At 44.2% G+C, this 19,073-nt stretch overlaps 1 protein-coding gene across 1 annotated transcript in view; it reads right to left on the reverse strand.

Annotated features, from left to right (window-relative positions):
• Positions 1 to 19,073, reverse strand: part of ALMS1 (ALMS1, centrosome and basal body associated protein) — a 140,448-nt gene that overhangs the window by 89,919 nt on the left and 31,456 nt on the right. The window contains exon 2 of the mRNA XM_025200700.1: positions 3,983 to 4,117. Within this exon, the coding sequence (XP_025056485.1) occupies positions 3,983 to 4,117 (135 nt within the window). The remainder of the gene's footprint in view (positions 1 to 3,982; positions 4,118 to 19,073) is intronic.

Raw genomic sequence — 19,073 nt, forward strand, 5'->3', positions numbered from 1 at the left:
CTCTCTCACACAGAGGGTGGTGAAGCACTGGAACAGGCTGCCCAGAGAGGTGGTGCAGTCTCCATCCTTGGAAGACCCGGATAGACAAAACCTTGGCTGGGATGATGTAGTTGGGGCTGGTCCTGCTTGGAGCAGGTCCCTTCAACCCTCATTTTCTATGATACTAAGTGTAAAAAACCACCACAAAGGAAATCTAATGGACTTCGTAGGTGAGGAATTACCCAGGGATCCTACAATTGCAAAAGACCTGCCTCCGAGACAAACCAAAGTGAACCCCTCAACAATGAGCAAAAGGAACTTCAAGGACGTCGAATGCCTTAGTATGGCAGGGTAAATGGGCCAACTGGCACTGTTTAGTATGGTGCCAACAAGCTGGCGAGTGAACACAGCCCTTCATACCTGGGGATTTGGCAGGTCCAGTGTTTTTCAACTCGCCTTCAAAATTCATCTCATTCCGAATTCCTCTGGTTAATTATGGGAAATTTTTAAATCCTTTTGTTTCACCTTTAAACATAATACAACACCTTCTATTTTAAGTATGTGACAGTTCTAGCAGTGTATTAAAAGAATTTCCAGGGGGATTATTGGGGAAGTAATTACACAGATGTATTTTAATTATGGAAAGGGCACAGAACAGCTTTCAGTGCAGAGAATTAAGAGTATTAAAGCCATTTATGATGTACCAAGCAGCACTACTACCATTAACACAAATTCATATAATTTATAACTGCAGAAATATTAATATAAATGAAGAAATAATGCCTCACTGTATTGCATTTAATCTAAAACTTGCACACAGTCAGTAGAAAGAAAATAGTCTCCAGATTCAGGGTTATTTCTACCTTTTGAGATGCAAATGATGTGTCCAGAGGCTGTTTTCTTGAGCTAGAATTTGCGTGCAAGAAGTACAGCCCCCAACCCTAATTCTCGCAGGCTTTAAGAAGCGTTCTTTTATAACTGATTCAACAATTTCCTCAAAGAACTGTAAACTTAGGATGTAATATTTATGGCAGTAAATATTTGGCTCTGAACCCTGCAAGTAAGGCTTCAATGAGCACAGAGTGAGCTGAAGGCAGTAATTCAAAACTGCAATGTAATAAACTTTACTGGACCAAGCAATAAACGTAATAGAGCTTAGGTTAGAACAGGAACTGTTCGTAAGCAAATCTGATTATTGGTGCTAGTCTGACAAGTCTGTTGCCGCAGATCATATCAATGCGTAAAGAATTCAAAGGGAGGGTCCTGAGTTTCCAGATGAAAAAAAAAAAAACCAAAAAAGAAGTGTAAAGATAAAGACATGCCACTGTGGGTCCTCCTTGTGCTGCCAGGCCATATCACAGCCCATCTCTGAGAACAAAAGACACAACATCATTCAGTGAGTCTCCCCCGACAGCTCCTCTTTGATCGCTGTCAGTCAGCTGGCTCTTAATCCATTTAACATGCGATAACTCAATATCATAGAGCACCAGCTTGAGAGATCAGAACGTCCTGCAGAGCAAAGTCAGTGCCTTACAAGCATCAGTCACATCTGTGCACTTACCTTTATCAAGAACACTTGTCATCTCATCAAAGAATTAGGTCTTCTTGACTAAACCTGATGTATTCACCAATAATGCCAAGTTGGCTGGCATTACTTATATTTCCAGCCATTCATTTTATCCCTAGCCTTTCATTTGTATTAATTGAATCCCATCTCAGCTTTGCCACTACTTTGCCCAGGGTTTGTGTCAGGCTACAAATTATTCCAGTCATCATGTGGGCGCTTTTACTAAATGTGACACAACCCTCAAGAATCCAAGATTTATAAAACCAGGATATCAGGAAACCCTAAGGTCACTCGGCCCACTCTTTTAGAACTCTTGAGCATAAGTTATCTGACCTGATTGCTTAAAAAAAAGCTTTAAGCCTGGATCCCACTTCCAGATGACAGCAATCCAGCTTTCTCCTCTGTCCTATGGGACATCTTTGTGGCTAGTTTGCCATTTTATGGCATAATAAATTGTTTGACTGTCTGGCATGTTACTGTTAATTATATAATAAATGTAACATCGGGGGGGGGCTGTACTTTTGTGCTAGGTAGCTCACACTGCTTTGAAAATGAAGTCTGCTATCTCACATTTAGGGTGGAAACAGGCCATTCACCTGATGCCTCATTGGTGCCACCATAAAATTTTTTATGGTGGCACAAATGCTGAGCAAATAGATGTCCTTTGTTGCACCACATGAAAGAAAAATCATTGGTGTAACAAAAGGTGGTAACAGACTCTGCCACTTTATGGCAGCAAACAGTATTACCTCTGTGGTGTTTTCCCTGCTCAGCCAGACCTGCAGGTCTGCTTGGGCAAGGAAAACCCTGCTCTCCCCCACCCAGCCTAACCCCCAGTTAGACCCTGCTGTGGGATTTCCATCTGCATGTCTGCCAGGATGGAGGGGAGCAATCCCTTACAGAGAGGAATCCCGGCAAACATGGAGAAAGGGACTCCTGTTCAAGACCCCCTCTCCAGACATTTAGATGCATACAGGGAAATCTGCAGGGGATTCACCTGCTCCCCAACATGGGGGAGGACATCTGCCAGTGTGGATTTTCCCTGGCTTGCAGATGCAGCCCAACTGCGGACATCTACCAACGTCCCTGGAGCACGATCAGCTGTGCCACGGTACGTCGAAGCACAGCTGATCACCCTTCATTGAAGATGTCTGCTGCTAGCCTTAGTGCACATGCAGAGTGACGAGGCAGGGAGTCAGCGGGCACGTCTACACGTTCATTAATGCACTGTAGTTACTGCGCATTAAATTTTGGATAACCAAGTACTTAATCAATGCACTGTAACCTGCACTACTGCGCAGTCGCACCAGTGCATGGGTTTTTAGTGATGCTTACAGCGCAGTAGCCTATTAGCATGGGTTTTGCCCGGCATGCTACTGCGCAGTATTAGGCTACTGTGCAGTTAGCATCATGTGTAAACGTGCCCAGCGCGGTATAGCTAATATGTGGTAAATTCACAACCTAGCTACTGTGCTGTAACGTCCCACAAGCAGACAAGCCTGTTGTTCCGAGTTGATATGCCCATACCTCCCCCCCTTGAAAGCCATTTCTTCCCAGGGTGCACGCATACTGGGCTAGAGCTGCTTGGCCATCTAGAGATCTGTGATGTCACCATCCTACCCAGCTCTCCAGCTTTTCACAGAATTGGCAGGGGAAGACAAAGCAGATGTCTCTGGGTGAGGATCAGATCAGTGGTATGAATTACAAATAATGTCACTTAACAGTTTCAATTTGTCAATGGAGGCCCTGAATATTATGCAAGTGGTTTGGATACAAATGCTTCTGTAATTCGTATATTATATTAAGAAGCATAATCAATAGGAAGTGTACCACTTTCAGCTACCTTGTATGCCAAGTTTTCTTTCCAAGTCTCAATACCCACTTTGCTAAAAAATAGTTGGCTATTTCAGTGTTGTACATTTTAAAATCCTCATGGAAGATTCAAGAGTTGTTATTCCGGACTCAAAGGAACCGACAGAAAAAGTATTTCATCTCTTTGTACCAGGAAGCAGAAACGGAATAAGGAGAATTGGAGAGTCCAGTCCAGAATACTGCTATGATTTTGCTAATATTTTATATGAAATAAACACCCTGTGCTGTTCAAAAAAATAGCCTCCGATCTCTCAGTCGCAGTGCCCAGTAATCACCTGACTTCTGAAACTCCAAAGCCAATTTTGGGTCTCTACTCTGCAAATGCATACGGTACGTAATTTTATACAATAAGATTAGCTACAATAGGGCCAGTCTCAGTGTGCAAAAATAAGCAAATGCCCGAGTTCTTGTAGACTGAACTTTAGGGCTTGGGGTTGGGTCCCCAACAAATATCAATTGCATTACATATTTCCAGCTTAAATGCACAGGATTTCAGACAAGGAAACACTCTCTCTCAAGACTACCTGGAGAAACAAAAACCTACCGAAAATGTAGTAGAAATACCTGATTGATGGCAGATCGCTGTCGGATCGCTTCTCCCAACGAGATCCCACTGGCAATTGAAATCTGAGTCCCGCTGCTGCTCTGACTTAGCAGTTCTTCCTGCCAACTCGAGTGTGGTGGGGTGGTAGCAATAGACTAAAATTGTGTTAAAGAGGGAAGTAAAAATTGATTTTCAGGATATATCACTGTGCAGACTGGCTTAAGTTGTAATGTATCGTGAAATACCAGTAAAAGTCATCAGTCACAGACCCAAATTAAGGACACAAGAGTCAAATTCTGTAACTGGAGGCACCAAGGGGGGGGAGGAAATTCACTTGTGGTTTTACATAGGAACACAAAAGGAAATGTCATGTTTGGTGCATTAACTGATCATCTAATGGCAATTATTCCCCCCGTGCATATACTCTCCTAAGGCGCATCACAAGGGGTGATGTGGAATCACCTTTCTTAGCAGCGTGAAGCAATGGCCTCTGCCAGAGGCAGAACAGACTCCCGCAATCAGCTGCCTGGTCAGGCCTAGCAAATGCTGCGTGAATGTTAATGGCTTTTCCCTGGATTGATACCAACGCTGTAAAGTCAAATTAAAAAATGTAAAGAGGATCTATGTAAACACCATAAAGTGATTACAGATACATTTAAATATATCATTTCAGGACCGTCTGGCAAATATTTATAGTGTTACTTGAAAAGGAATTGGACTGGTGCCTGCAAGAACAGCTGTCAAATGCTTCTGCCATGTGGCGCCAGAAACAGCTATTCTGTGTTTGGAGTGACCTTTCTTTCCTCCAATACCCCAAGCAGAAAGGAGGAACCTGTGCATTTTGCTGTGCTCTCAGGGAAGGCTGCAGCCTGCCTCAGACAGGTGAGGCAGCCAGTCCCGACCGCACAAGCATGCGAGTGTAAAATTAGACCTGCCAGGATTCGGACGAAACAAAATTCCTTCCCAAGATGAAAGAAGCACTAGGCCAGAAGAGAAGTATGAAACCCAGGGTATACATGGTGCCCAGATATATGGAATACAGGGTCCTGGGGAGTATCAACTGGATGAGCTATGTGCCTGCTGGCCAGGATGGTCTAGGTACCAAGTGGTTTGGGTACCAAGATGCCTGCATGTGCTAGTATAGGGGGGCAGCAGCTTGGGATCCAGTTGCAAGCTCTTTCAGTGAGTGAGGATTTCAAGGACGACATCTCTCAGGGGACCCAGGTTCTCTATGGAAATCAGCTAAAGTGTGATGGGAGCTTGAAGCTAACAGAGAAACCTTTCAGCTCTAATAGCCGTGATCACCAATTCCTTTCAGTGCAGATGCTTTCCTGCTCCACTTTATCGATGGTAGGCAATCTTGGGATAGACATGATATCTTTTATTAGACCAACTTTAGTACAGCTTTTATTAGATGAACTAAAGTACAGCTCCCCATCCCTCACCAGATGTTACATGTATCATATAATTAACAGTAACATGCCAGACAGACAACCAATTTATTATGCCATAAAATGTCAAACTAGCCACAAAGACACTGCATTGAACAGGGGGGAAAAGCTGGATTGCTGTTATCTGAAAGTGGGAGCCAGGTTGGAAGCTTTTTTAAGCAATCAGACCACAGATAACTTACGCTCAAGACTTCTAAAAGAGTTGGCAGAGTGAGCTTTGGGTTTCCTGATATCCAGGTTTAATAACTTCAGTTGGTCTAATAAAAGATATCACATCTACCCAAAGAACCTTGTCCGCCTGTGTCCTTAGACCAACGCGGCAACAACCAACAACCCCATATTATCAATGGCAGGAACCTAAGAGCAAAATAGACATACCCAACCTTGCACTAGCTGTCTGAGTACAAGCAACAGGTCAAGGGACCAAGCTCCCCCTCCCACCCAGATATGTACCATGAATATTCTTGATACAGTAAAACACCAGGGAGATTTACATTCCCACAGCAAAAAGGGAAGATGGTGAATTAGAGGCAACAAGGCAGAGGACGATCTCAAAACAAGGGGTGCGGTGCGGCTGAAAAAAGAGACTGCATAATATGACACTGATTTTCAAAGCAATCTATTGTTAACAAGCATCAATGAAACAGTTCTCACAACTGCACCGGTTTAGCACTAGTGGCAATAGGGACAGGGACAGTTCATCGCCTCTTTCTTCAGTTTAACATGCCATCTTTCAAGTGTTTTTTCCTTGCTTTTGAAGAGAGAAGTAAGCGTACCACTCGCTACTGCACCTGAATGGCAGGGAAGAACAATGAGGCTCTGTTGTGGCATTTGCCCCTATTATTCAGGCTTGCCAGGGGTTTGACTTTTCACTGCAGCCAAGAGAAGGAAGAAAAGAAATATCACTCGATATCGTCGCACAAAAGAGCAAATGCTGTAGACTAGAAAAGGATTGAAAATAAAGAAGTAAGTTGCAAGCTCTCGATGACCACAGAGCCTTGAAGTGCTAATAACGTGTGACAACAAACTGCAACTTCTTCAATGTTTTATGAAAATATACAAGACTGAATTCACCTGGGTGTAACGCCCTGGGTTTGAAAGAGTAAGTGAGCAGAAGGTTGAATATGGCCTGCTCTTGTTGCAAAGAAGGGCAACGGCATCCTGGGCTGCATGGGTAGGAGCGTTGCCAGCAGATGGAGGGCAGTGATCCTTCCCCTCTATTCAGCACTAGGGAGGCCACATCTGGAGTCCGGTGTCCAGCTGTGGGCCCCCACTACAGAAAGGATGTGGACACATTGAAGAGAGTCCAGCGGAGGGCAATGAAAATGATTGGGGGACATGACTGGTGAGGAAAGGCTGAGGGAACTGGGCTGATTTAGTCTGCAGAAGGGAAGACCGAGGGGGATTGAATAGCAGCCTTCACCTCCCTGCAGGAGGGCTGCAAAAAGGATGGAGCTGGGCTGGTCTCAGTGGGGGCAGCAGTGTTTCCTCTAAGCTGTGCGGTGTGCGTGGCCATGCAGGCGCACCTGGCAGCACAGCATGAGCACGCCGCACTGCTTAGAGGAAACACCTGGGTGACAGATGACAGAACAAGGAGCAATGGGCTCAAGTTGCAGCAAGGGAAGTTGAGGTTGGATACTAGGAAAAACTCTCACGAGGAGGGTGGTGAAGCAATGGAAGAGGTCACCCAGAGAGGTGGTGGCATCTCCATCCTTGGAGGTTTTTAATACCTGGCTCTACAAAGCCTTGGCTGGGATGATGTAGTTGGGACTGGTCCTGCTCGGAGCAGGGGGTTGGACTAGATGCGACCTCCTGAGGTCCCTTCCAGCCCTCCTTGTCTGTGATTCATCAGTAAGATTTATGTTAAATGGGTGGGATAGAGGATGACCCAAAGGAATGAACACCCTCCATCAAGGTGCCTTAATCAACAGTATCAAAGGATAAAGTTTCTAACTAATGCCGAAGTGGAGTTCCTGCCCCAGCTGTAAAGCCATACTTTGATGCTGTTCTCATCTTCTCCCTAGTTCCTCTGTCTGCATAAAGGGAGAGAAGAGCAACTGCACACAGCCCTGGAGGGAAGTCAGCGACTTCAGCACTTTTAGGGACACAAGGACTCAAAATCCGGTCTCCTGTTTTCACAGGCAACTACATCACAATCCCATTCACAAATTTATCAAGCTCCATTTTACAAATGATGAGATTGTCTGGCCCCGTTACCCCAATTCAAACTGGTCCAGAACTTCATACATCTAATAGAAAGTTGGGTTTGTTTGTTTTTTTAATTTCCAACTTAAACTCATGGCTAATTCATATCCATTTGTCCTTACGGCAACACTGGCCTTTATCTTAAAACAATTCTTTCCCCTCCCGGGTATTTGTCCCATGCTATATTTACAGAGCAATCAGGTATCCTTTTCCTAGGTTAAACATGCCAAGATCTTTTGGTCTCCTCATGCAAAAAGGACTGTTCCCCCACCCCTAACCACCCTGAAGCTTTTTTCTCCACCTGTTTCTGTTTGAATTAATTTTCCCCTGAAATATGGGTAATTACAATGGTACGCAGTATTCCAATGAGAGGAAAGAAGGCTTATTATCACTGATGGCTCTCACCTATACTAGCTGATTCAATAAAAAGCTAATATCTCACCACATAAATATTGCTTCTTTCAAAGAAAGCTGCAAAAATTTCAGGGAAAGGGTTACCGTATCCAACGCAGGAGGTCACGCACAGCCATGATAGACCCAGCTCCAGAATATTTTAGTGTCAAAGATAAATGCATGAAATTAAACAGGTATTTGAGATTTTATCACTAAGAATTCAGATGAATTTGCATATTCATATTAGCTTAACTGATGTTTAAATGAACGAATGGAAATTAAGATAAGCAGCAGTAAAACAAAAATCAGCTTTAAAGGATTCTCGTATTTAAATGAAAGGAACATTTCCTTGCCTACACAAGGTAATAACGCTACGTACTTGCTGGAACAGAAACATTTAACATAGAATTTATTTTTTCCCTGCTTATGTGGCTGATTCAGGAATTTCTTTCGACTTCACACACACAAGTTTTTTTCAATGTGTTTGCCAAATTCTTTACATCTGATGCTTCAACGGTAAGTGATGGAATAAAGAGTCTGTTCAATGTTTTAAAGAACATTTTTTTAACGTTATTCATTAGATTGTTTCATAATTCTCATAGACAATAGGACTGGAAGGGACCTCGCGAGATCATCGGGTCCAGCCCCCAAATATGCTGCAGACAGTTACCATCCAAAGGCTGGTTAGTGGCCCATGTAACTTAACTGGGATGACCTAGTTGGGGATGGTCTAGTTGGGGCTGGTCCTGCTTGGAGCAGGGGTTGGACTAGACGTGACCATCTGAGGTCCCTCCCAACCCTCGTTGTCTGTGATTCTAACTCTGCATCTCAAATCTAATCCAACTAGACAGATGTGCACATCATAAAAACCATCAATTAAACTGACACTCATGGACATCTTCGTCACTAGTGTCAATGGATACACCCAAGGCTGGATAGCAAAACTACCCCCTCACTTCTAGTAATACTTTCCTAGATCAGTATTGAGAAACTAGTAAAAACAATGTACAAGGCCTTGGTCAGATGCACCCAGCGACTATGAACAAATGGAAAAGTTCACTCCCCTGGGCACTTCACTCTTAAGAATGGTAAATATGATGATGGGGGGTATTTTTTTCTCCAAAATGTGCAATGCCTTAACACAGCCAAACAGCTGCTTTCAAAGAGGGAAGTGCTACCAGCACAACACACCTACATTTCTTTAGTAGCAGTTTAAAAAGGGAAAAAAGAAAGCCCACATCACATACACACGCACACAGGCACAAACACTTCATGCATTAATTTCAGAAATTTTAGCTCTTGGAGGAACAACCGAGTCAAAACGTCATCCCAGTTCGCCTTCCTCGCGTCTTCCACAAAGTAAGATCACTAAAAGAAATGCATCGTGTGACTTTACTTCGCTGCTAAACAGTTGTGCATGAACAACATAGGGATCTCTTCTTTGAAACCAGCTCTTGATGAAAGTCAGCTTAAAAGCATTATGTTTGCAAAAGGCTTATGGTATCATTTAGGAAAATCTCTGCTGTGCTACCTGTTGCATGAACAAGCGGTAATCAGCTTCTAAGAAAAATCATGCTTGTCGCTCAAAACAAGGATAATTAATTAATTAAAATTGATAACTTCCATGCTTCAGGGTTGTTGATGGTAGCTGTGTTGGTCTAAAGAAGGGGTGGGCAATTATTTCAGACAGAGGGCCACTTACTGAGTTTTGGCAAGCCATCGAGGGTCGCATGACAGGCAGCTGGGGCAGATAAATATTAATTTTCTACAATTTTAGGGGCCCCGCAAGCAGCTAGAATGGCCTGGCAGGCCCATTTTGTTCACCCCTGGTCTAGGCAAACAAGGTTCTTTGGGTAGATGCAATATCTTTTATTAGACTGACTAAATAGTTGGAAAAACTGTTCTTTGCAAGCTTTCAGGACCTTCCCTATGCCCGAAGAAGGGTGTTTGTGCTCAAAACTTGCAAAGAACAATTTTTCCAACTATTTAGTTGGTCTAATACAAGATATTGCATCAACCCAAAAAACCTCATCTGCCTAATTAAAATTGAAATGCAAAACTCTCGAACTCTTGGTTTAGAGATGATACCTTTGATTAGACCAATTAAGTCGCAAAAAAACCAAAAAACCCTTTTTCTGCAAGCTTTCGGCCACACATGCCCTTCCTCAGGGAAAAGTAAAGATGGTAAGAAGTCCCCATAGGTAGAAAACAAACTTAATGTTTGCACAGAGGAAGCTGAAGGTGGAAGCCTGTTCCTCTGGGTCCATGAGAGTGTCTGTGTTGAAGCGCTCAGACATGCTTATTATTTCTAAAAACCCACTTTAACATGCTCGGCTGATGGGATGCAATCCATGCCATAAAAATCACTCTAAAGCAGGGGCTGACAACCGACAGCTGCAAACGTGGGGCTTTACTGGCGCTCAGCTGCAGGGGCTTCCCCCACGCTGCAGGGGGGAGAAGCAGTGGCAACAGCCAGGATCTAGCTCCCGCATGACTCTGGCAAGCTGGGTCACTGGCCCAGGGGCTGAAAAGGTTGGCAACTGCTGCTCTAAAGTGTTATTTCACCATCCTGCAACAAGGGATGCTCTTAGCAAGTGGGGGGACAGGCCAGGAGGTACTCTAGTGCACAGGAGAAAAGTAGCTGCAAAGCAGGTGAACAGGCCTATTCCAGCCAAGCTGCATGATCATTCGTTATAACACGCACACACACGCACACAATATTTGGGGGGGGGGGGAGACCCGGACGAGGCCCATTTAATCTGCCATGAGATGGACCCACCGGCTATAAATCTCTGAATAGCAGCGTCTGCAATAGTAACAGCTCCTGCTTCCGGCCAAGATGCTCCAAGTAGCAAATGGGCACCCTTGGGTCGAAGGTAGTGCTCGTTCCCTATTCCCCAACGTATCGCCTTCTCCCTATATCACATCAGTTTGCTTGGGCTTTGCGCAGGGGCCGTGTGCACGTTGCACCGTCCTCCCAAATCCCCTTCGTTCCCATTTTTCATGCTAATCAGTCCTTAGAAGCAGAAGCTCTGTAGGCAACTTTACAGTAGCTTTGAATGAAAATATATTCCAGTGGCTGTTTCATAATTAAATAAGGGCCTTTTATTTAAAATTTATATTTTTTTAAAAGGTTACAGTTTGGTTTCGTAATGTACTTCTTCAGTCCCGGACAGGTTTATTAATCCCTCTGGAAATTAATAGGGTTGAGTAGAGGACACACACTGCCCTAAGGAGGCTAATCTGGAAAGTATGAAGAGGCACGAACAATCTAGTAAAGACTGTTAATGAAGGATTAAATGTGAAAGATACTGATACATGAAGTGTGGCTAATTAGGTGGGCGTCCTAGATTATATTACAATGGATCAGTAATGAGGGCATGTGTTAAATATGCATATAATGAACAGAAAGATGACTGAACAACAAAATGGTGTTCATGATTCCCCCTTTAAATTTACTCTCCTAAACCTCTAGTGAAATTATTTTCCAAGTGAATTTATTATTTAGAAACCTGCCAGCCTGGCTGTCTTAGAGATGGGAACCCTTTTTCGATAAAGCAAGAAACGGCATTGAAGACTTACCTACATTATCTACCTATAAATGGGATACATCATTTTCAGATTGAGAAATACGGCTAAAAAACACACACATAAAACATCACAGAGACTTGCCATATAATAACCACGTTACCCGCCCTGCAAAAAAAACAACGTTAACATACATGAGACACTTAGGTCTCCCATATCTTCATTTTTACTGGAATCATGTACTACAAGAAGCAAACTAACACTGATAAGGATGCTGGTCCTGACCTTGAAAGACTCTTGCTGACATCAGTTATATTTGGAGAAAGCACTGAAGTTGGAAAAATCTTGAGAGGAAAAATGACTACAGAATAGTACAAAAAGAATAAAGAAGGGAAAAATGAACTGCAAGCTGAGCCCTTTTGGAGCAAAAATTGAAAACCCTAAAAAATAAATTCTCCCCTAAACGCTCGACTCTAGCAGGACGCGTTGTATTCACCCCCCAACGAAGAGCTTTGAATACTGAACAGCCTAATCCAGGGGTGCTCAGTCTGTGGCCTGTGGAGCCATGTCATCAAGCCACGGGGCTCCTCAGGGGTCTGAAAATTTGGGGCTGGGGGAGTGGCAGCGGTGTTAATTGCCATTGCAGCTGGAAAATTTCTGGACCCACGCGGAGCCTCGTGGGTGGACACATGGCCCCGTGTGCTAGATCAGGTGCACGGAGCAGAGGCAGTGCTGCCCAGAGCAGGTCCTGCACATGGCAGGATGTGGGCTGCGTGCGGCTAGATCCAGGGGCCCAAAAGGTTGAGCACTGCTGGCCTAATCCAAAAAACACAAAAGAAACAGAGCAAGGCTGAATCAAGCATGGATGCACTATGGAAACCTGTGCCGCTATCGGCCAATACCAGATATAGTATCATTTGCACCGAAACCTAGAAAGTGTTCATGGCATTTCCTCATTGACATGAAAATGGTGGTGAAACCTCAGTGAATTACGCTTTTTTTTTTTTTTAATTGTAGCAGAAAGCCCCCTTTTCCTCTTGCCTGCATTTGCTCTCCCCTCTTTGGATATGTTTCTCTTTTTCTACCTTTTCTTCCTTTCTCTCTCTTTCACTTTAAGATAACGAATTGTGTTTTAAAATTTGTATGTGTGCATTTTGTATCTCCCCTTGTATTTTGGTATTTTTATCTATTTGTGTGCCATGGCATTTGTAGCTTATATTTTATACTCCTCACCTTTCAACTTTCAACTGAATGTGTTTAGTTTCATAAGTAAATTATACATTGTAACAATGTTAACAAGGGCAGGAATCAAACTGCCCTTCCCTGCATCAGGCTGGCCCCTGAAAGAGCGAGTGAATCAGTGACTGAATGTGTAACGTGATTGAATGTGTAACATGGAAGCAGGCAGCAATTAACACCTGGGAAGCTGCAGATCAGCGGGAAATCTCTAAACGTCACTGACCAAGGGCTAGAAGCCCTGGTCTGAGTTAATCAACACAGGGGACCAACTTTTGGGCTGAATATCTCCAGATCGACCACTCCCAGAGCCCTATTCAAAATGTCCCACGAGGGTCAATGACCCCTGGATTGGGCAAACCTGAAAACTGGGGAGTCACCAAAGTCTGCCAGGGACAGATAAAAAGCAGTGAAAAGTGACCCTCAGTGGCGCCCTCTTGATCTCCAACTTAACCAGACCTGTCCAGCCAGAAGGACCAGCCGGCGACCCCCTTCTGGAAGATAACACCACACTGAAAGAAGCCTCAACGACAGACTCCAGTGCTTGTAGGATAGGTATACCTGACTCTGTAGCCTGCTACTGTGTGTGTGCATGTGTGTGTGTGTGTGTGTGGGGACCAGCCCCAAGGTTTATGATTACAGTGTTTCAATCTGCCTAATAAACTATAATTTTAAGGATCCCGAGTTGGACATTTGTAGCCAACATTATGAGCAGCCTAATCACCATGTCATTATGCCCAATACTGAAAGAGGATAATCTAAGAGCCTTTAACTAAATAAGGCACCTTGATGGGTGAGGGAATCAAGACAACAGCAATAATGAATACTCACTGGGCCTCCTATTCAAGGCTCTCAGCATTTTACACTGCTTCACAGCACCCCGTGAGAGGTAGAGATGTTCTTTTTAGCAGCAAGAAACCTTAGGTTCAAAGAAGATAAATGACATGCCCAACATCATACTGTGTGAATAAGAGCAAGGGTTAGAAACCAGTTCTCCTAACTCCCAGCCCGCAATCTACTGTGCGGCTTCCCATATTTGAAAGACTAAGGAATGACCTGTTCTTCTGCCTCGGAGATACAGCAGCAGAGCACATAAATAAAGGGCAGTCAGCAAAGGGAGATGAAAGAAGCAGAAAACAAAAGTATGCTCAACTTTTCAGAGAGAACAAAGGGACAGATCCAAGCCACTCACCTAATGCCTGCAAGATTCATTTGTGGTTTTTATCTAATGACTCTTTCAACTGAAATGCATAAACCATCCTGGGAATGGGAACTACAACTGAGACCTCCCTTTTCCCAGGGGAGAGCGTTCATCATTACAGAAACGTGCATGGAATAACAGCAATCAGCTAAGGTGAAGATGCAAATCTTCGAGACTTTTGTGCTATCGACGCTGCTTTATGGTTCAGAAACATGGATGACAGACGCTAGGCTCATCAAGAGACTGAAAAGCTTCCTTGTCTGCGTAAGATCCTGAAAATAAACTGGGAAGACAGAATACCAAACACAGAAGTACTGGAGCATGCAGGACTGAGACACTTAGAAACCACTAATCAAGAAGAGGAGGTTAAAATGGACCGGTCAAGTCAGGGGAATGAGAGAAGACCATATCCCCCCAGAGTATTTTGTACCTAGGAGATTCAAGATGACTCTAGAAAGCAGAGTCACCCTCTACATCAGCACCAGGATGCATGCAAAAATGATCTCAAGTCATTCAACATCAACGCAGAAGAAGATCTCAAGTCATTCAACATCAATGCTGGGAAGAGTATGCAGAATCCCATCCGACATGGAGGGAACATCTGGCATTGGAGGCAGCTCAACAAATGGATCTGTCAAACTGGTAACAAGCTGTCTCGCTTTCCAATTGGGCTCGTCAGCCACGAGCGGATTCAGCAGGCATCTGACTAGACCTCCTGCGTGGACACCAGGATCCAAAGGATTCACGGTTGCCTACTCCTGCCTTCATCACTGGGCTAGAGTCGGGCCCCCTCTTGCTTGTTCTGTTCTCTGGTCCCAGGACTTACTTTCCTGACAAAGGAGTAGGCCAGCTACAACAGGAGAAGTGGAAGGCGTATCCACCCACCCAAGGCTATCTAGTCCAACGGTTAGGGCACTCAAGATGTGGAAAAGGTGGGTTTAACTCCGCTCGGACTGAAGTGGGTCTAGAACCAAGCCTTGCACTTTCTAGACAACCATTATGTCATGCAAAAGTGGTTCACACCCACCACGAGTGTGCACTGCATGCAACGCTGTACTGAATCAAGGCTGTTGTTCTTAGATCAGCACCCTCCTAGGAACCCAGAGATCAAGCCCATCCAGGAACTCAAGCAGAGGTGCTCAAACTAGATCACTCCCAGTTTATGCTCAGAAACAGAAGCCTCATGGTTGGATCCTACACACCTTCACAGGCCAAAAAGAAGGGCCTCAAGTTTCAGCAAGGGAAGTTTAGGTTAGATATTAGGAAGAATCATCTCACGAGGAGGGTGGCGAAGCATGGGAACAGGCTCCCCAGAGCGGTGGTGCAGTCTCCATCCTTGGAGGTGTTTAAGACCCGGGTAGACAAAGCCTTGGCTGGGATGATGCAGTTGGGGCTGGTCCTGCTTGGAGCAGAGGGATGGACTAGATGTGACCTCCTGAGGTCCCTTCAACCTTCATTTTCTATGATTCAGTGATTGCAATACCCTGGAGGTCTGGGATGATGGAGCTGGGGCTGGTCCTGCTTGGAGCAGAGGGTTGGACTAGATGTGACCTCCTGAGGTCCCTTCCAGCCCAAATTTTCTATGATTTTAAGTGTCCAGGAAGTTGCACAGCCACCAAACAGAATTATTCTGGAACTCGGGCAGAACTTAGGGAAGCATCTACATGTGCACTTTAATGTGCATTAGCCTATTTGAATGTGCATTAAAGCATTGCAAAAAAAACATGCTCTTTAGTGAATGCACATTAAAGTAAGTTAATTCATCTTTTTTCTAGTACCTCACAAGAGGAACTAGATTTAATGCGCAGTACCTAAAGTGCATTAATAAACATGTAGATGCATCCTAGATGCCTAAGTCCCATGTCAGCACCTAACCTGATTCTCACCTAAAGTACATACTGTGTTACATCAGGCTACTCAAATATGAAAAAAATTATTGCTTAATTAGGACCTTCCATGTAAGCAATTGCTGCATGTGCCGCCAGGACATCATGAAATCACAAATCAGAGGAGAAGGTGCCTGCACAGTGGAGAGCTGGAGAATAGAGATTTACAAATCAAGACTTGTATCATGAAACAATCTGAAACACTCTCATCTCAATAGGAAAGATACAGAAAAGGAGAGGAAGGGAGAGCATCAGTAACACGTGTGATAGTTGCTGGAGGTCACTGTTCTGTCTTGTTAGTTCCCCACTTTCTGTCTTATTTCCTTCTCCCACTTTTTTCCACTTAGATTTCATTGTTTAAGATCTCCAGTTATCCCTTTGGCGTCACTTCTTCGGGCTTAGCCGCTGCCCTTTTTGCAAAGCATTCTTTTGAAGAAAGCATTTGAACAAGGAGGAAAGAAATCAAGACCATGCTGAGACAGAGCCACGTCTATAGCTCGTTGTGAACTTTCCAAAGATTTTTTTCCCCTCCCTTACAAAGGTGTCAGTGCATCTAACCCACCATGCTTCTTGGAAAACAAGGATGGCCGAAAGAATGCAATTCTTAGGAAGGGTATGAGATTCCCTTGTTCGGCTTAACAAAGCAAAAGTTGAGAGGATGCAATTACTTTATGTAAACAAATCTGCAGTGTTAATAGCAGAGACGAAGAGCTATTTAAATTAGAGAACCATACTGGCTCCAGATCAAACAGCCATGAACAGATCGCGAACACATTCAGACGGGAAAATAGAAGATTTTCAGTACCGTGAAACGTCGGAATGGTTTTCCGAGCCAAGTCGTGGAGACAAAACCTCCAAGGATAGAGATTGCACCACCTCTCTGGGTAACTTGTTCCAGTGCTTTACTACCCTCCTAGTAAGAAAATCCTTCCTAATATCCAACCTCAACTTCCCTTGCTGCAGCTTGAGCCCATTGCTCCTTGTTCTGTCATCTGCCCCAACTGAGGACAGTCCAGCTCCATCCTCTTTGCAACCTCCCTGCAGGAAGTTGAAGCCCATACCACCATATGGACTGCCCTGAACCAGAGACACCAGAGCTTCCCGATTATTGGACCATTTAGCCCCCGCGGCTCATTCAGCTTGAGGACCCAAATGCCCCAAGAGCTGGACAGTTCACCTTTCCTAGAGCCTCAGAGCTTGTCTCTACTGTTGTAGCAACGGGTCATGGGGAAGAAGGGGCTGAGTATGTCCCACCCATACAAGTGGACTGACATGCCCCAGGTGCAGTAGTTCACCCATGACACAGATCCAGGCTCATGCCAAAAATGAGGCCCACCAGGGACCAAAGGCTTCAGGGTAGGCACTGGAGGCAAAGGAGAGTAGCCTCACTGGCTAACTTCCAGGTCTGAAGCATATCAGTGGACTTGGATGGGCAGGATGCGTTCAGCTCTTATCTCCCAGGACACTCACGGCTGCTGTGTTACAGATAAGGCGTAGAAGTCCCCAGGACCCAGGGCTGGGGCAACAGAGGATGGTTTCAGGTTAGATGTAAGGAACAACTTATTTACAGTAAGGGGGACCAGAGTCTGGACTATACTTCCCAAGGAGGTGCAGTCCCCAACCTTGGAAGTCCTCAAGAGACCAAACAGACCCCTTGCTGGGATCATTTGACCTCAGCAGTATTCCTGCCCAGATCAGGGGGGTTGGACTCAGTGATCTTTCCGAGGTCCCTTCCAGCCCTTCATTTCTGTGATTCTTTGACATTATTTTGTTCGGTATCGCTACTGCTATTCGGTGTAGCCGGAGAGTAACCGGCAAGTAAAGCTGCCAAGGGTCTCAAGAACTGTATTTCTATCCAGACACAGTCGGTGTTTCAAAAAACAAACACTGTTCAGAAGTTTCAAATAGGTCATAAATCCCCGAGAACCAGAAATTCGGAGTATCGGATGGCTCAGCATAAACTGAAATGTAATACTTTAGTCAAAGACGGGAAGAAAAAAAAAATCATCCTCATTGAGACTCTGAATCAATATTGGCTCAGAGGGAACACCGTCATCTTCTGAACCAATATTTCTTCCTACAATGTTAGGCTTTTCCTGGCAAGCCTCCCATTCAAGAACCAACCGAGCTTAATTCCACACTTTCAGCTCATAAACATCTTAGCTCAAGGTGGCGGAGGCCACACATTTATTATTAGGTATCGTTCTTCATACTGGCATCTCTACGAAGTATTAACAACGCTGGAGGCGAGCTTCTTTTTCTCCTTTTTAAAGAAACTGATAGTGTTAATAAATGCCAAACAAAAAAACAACACCTCTTTTAAAGAATGCTAATTAACTAGAACCTCCTGGGCTAGCAGCTGGAGAAAGCAAGAGAAACGGGCAACGGCACATTCTTGTGTTGGTTTTTTTTTTTTTAAATGCAGCTATTAGAGAGCAATGCTGCAGGAATATAAATGATCAAGCAGCTCTGCCATTTGATATTAGCACCATGTGCACTAGGCTAGGATTCAGCTTCGCTGCGGCATGCAAAACAGTCACAAGAAGAAAATAAACTCGCATTTGCTAAATTGTAATAATTATTTTTGATGGTTTGTGTGTAATTAAGCTCAAGTGAAGGAAGTCTAACAATTTTTTTTTGCCTCGACACCCAGCAGTGCAGGAAGTTAGTTCTCACTGGATGTTGCTGTGTGTATAGAGAAGCAAACATTTATCATTTACCGTGTGCGACGGAGAACTAGAGGGATCCAGGCCAAATGAACTCCCTAGGTGAAGAGTGAAACAGTAAACAAGTGGCTCTCCCACACCATCAAAATCATCATGTAGGAACAAGATTTAAACAGAACTACTCATACGATAAATGCAGAGTACTGCGGTTATGATTTCAAGAACACACAAAAAAGTCTGGAAAGTTAAAAACCAAATGGTCCATTTTCGGTTTGAAAATCATTCTAATTTCAGTAAAATAATGCATTACTGAATAAGGTATTGACTTGTATGGTTTATAACTCAATTAAGATGATGGTGGACTCTCAGACACACAGGGTTGAACTGCACCTTAGGAAATCATCTAGTTCTTGTACATCTCCCTCTGAGGCTGGATAAGTTTGCCTAAACTAACGATTCTTAACCAAAGTACCTTGGGATGCTCTGAGGTTCTTTTAAGGGGGTAAAAGGGGGCATTTAATATTAGGGTTTATGCCTGAGGAAGA

This window comes from Alligator sinensis, unplaced genomic scaffold (genome assembly GCF_000455745.1).
Source record: "Alligator sinensis unplaced genomic scaffold, ASM45574v1 scaffold12_1, whole genome shotgun sequence".
In the NCBI taxonomy this organism is placed as follows: domain Eukaryota; kingdom Metazoa; phylum Chordata; order Crocodylia; family Alligatoridae; genus Alligator; species Alligator sinensis.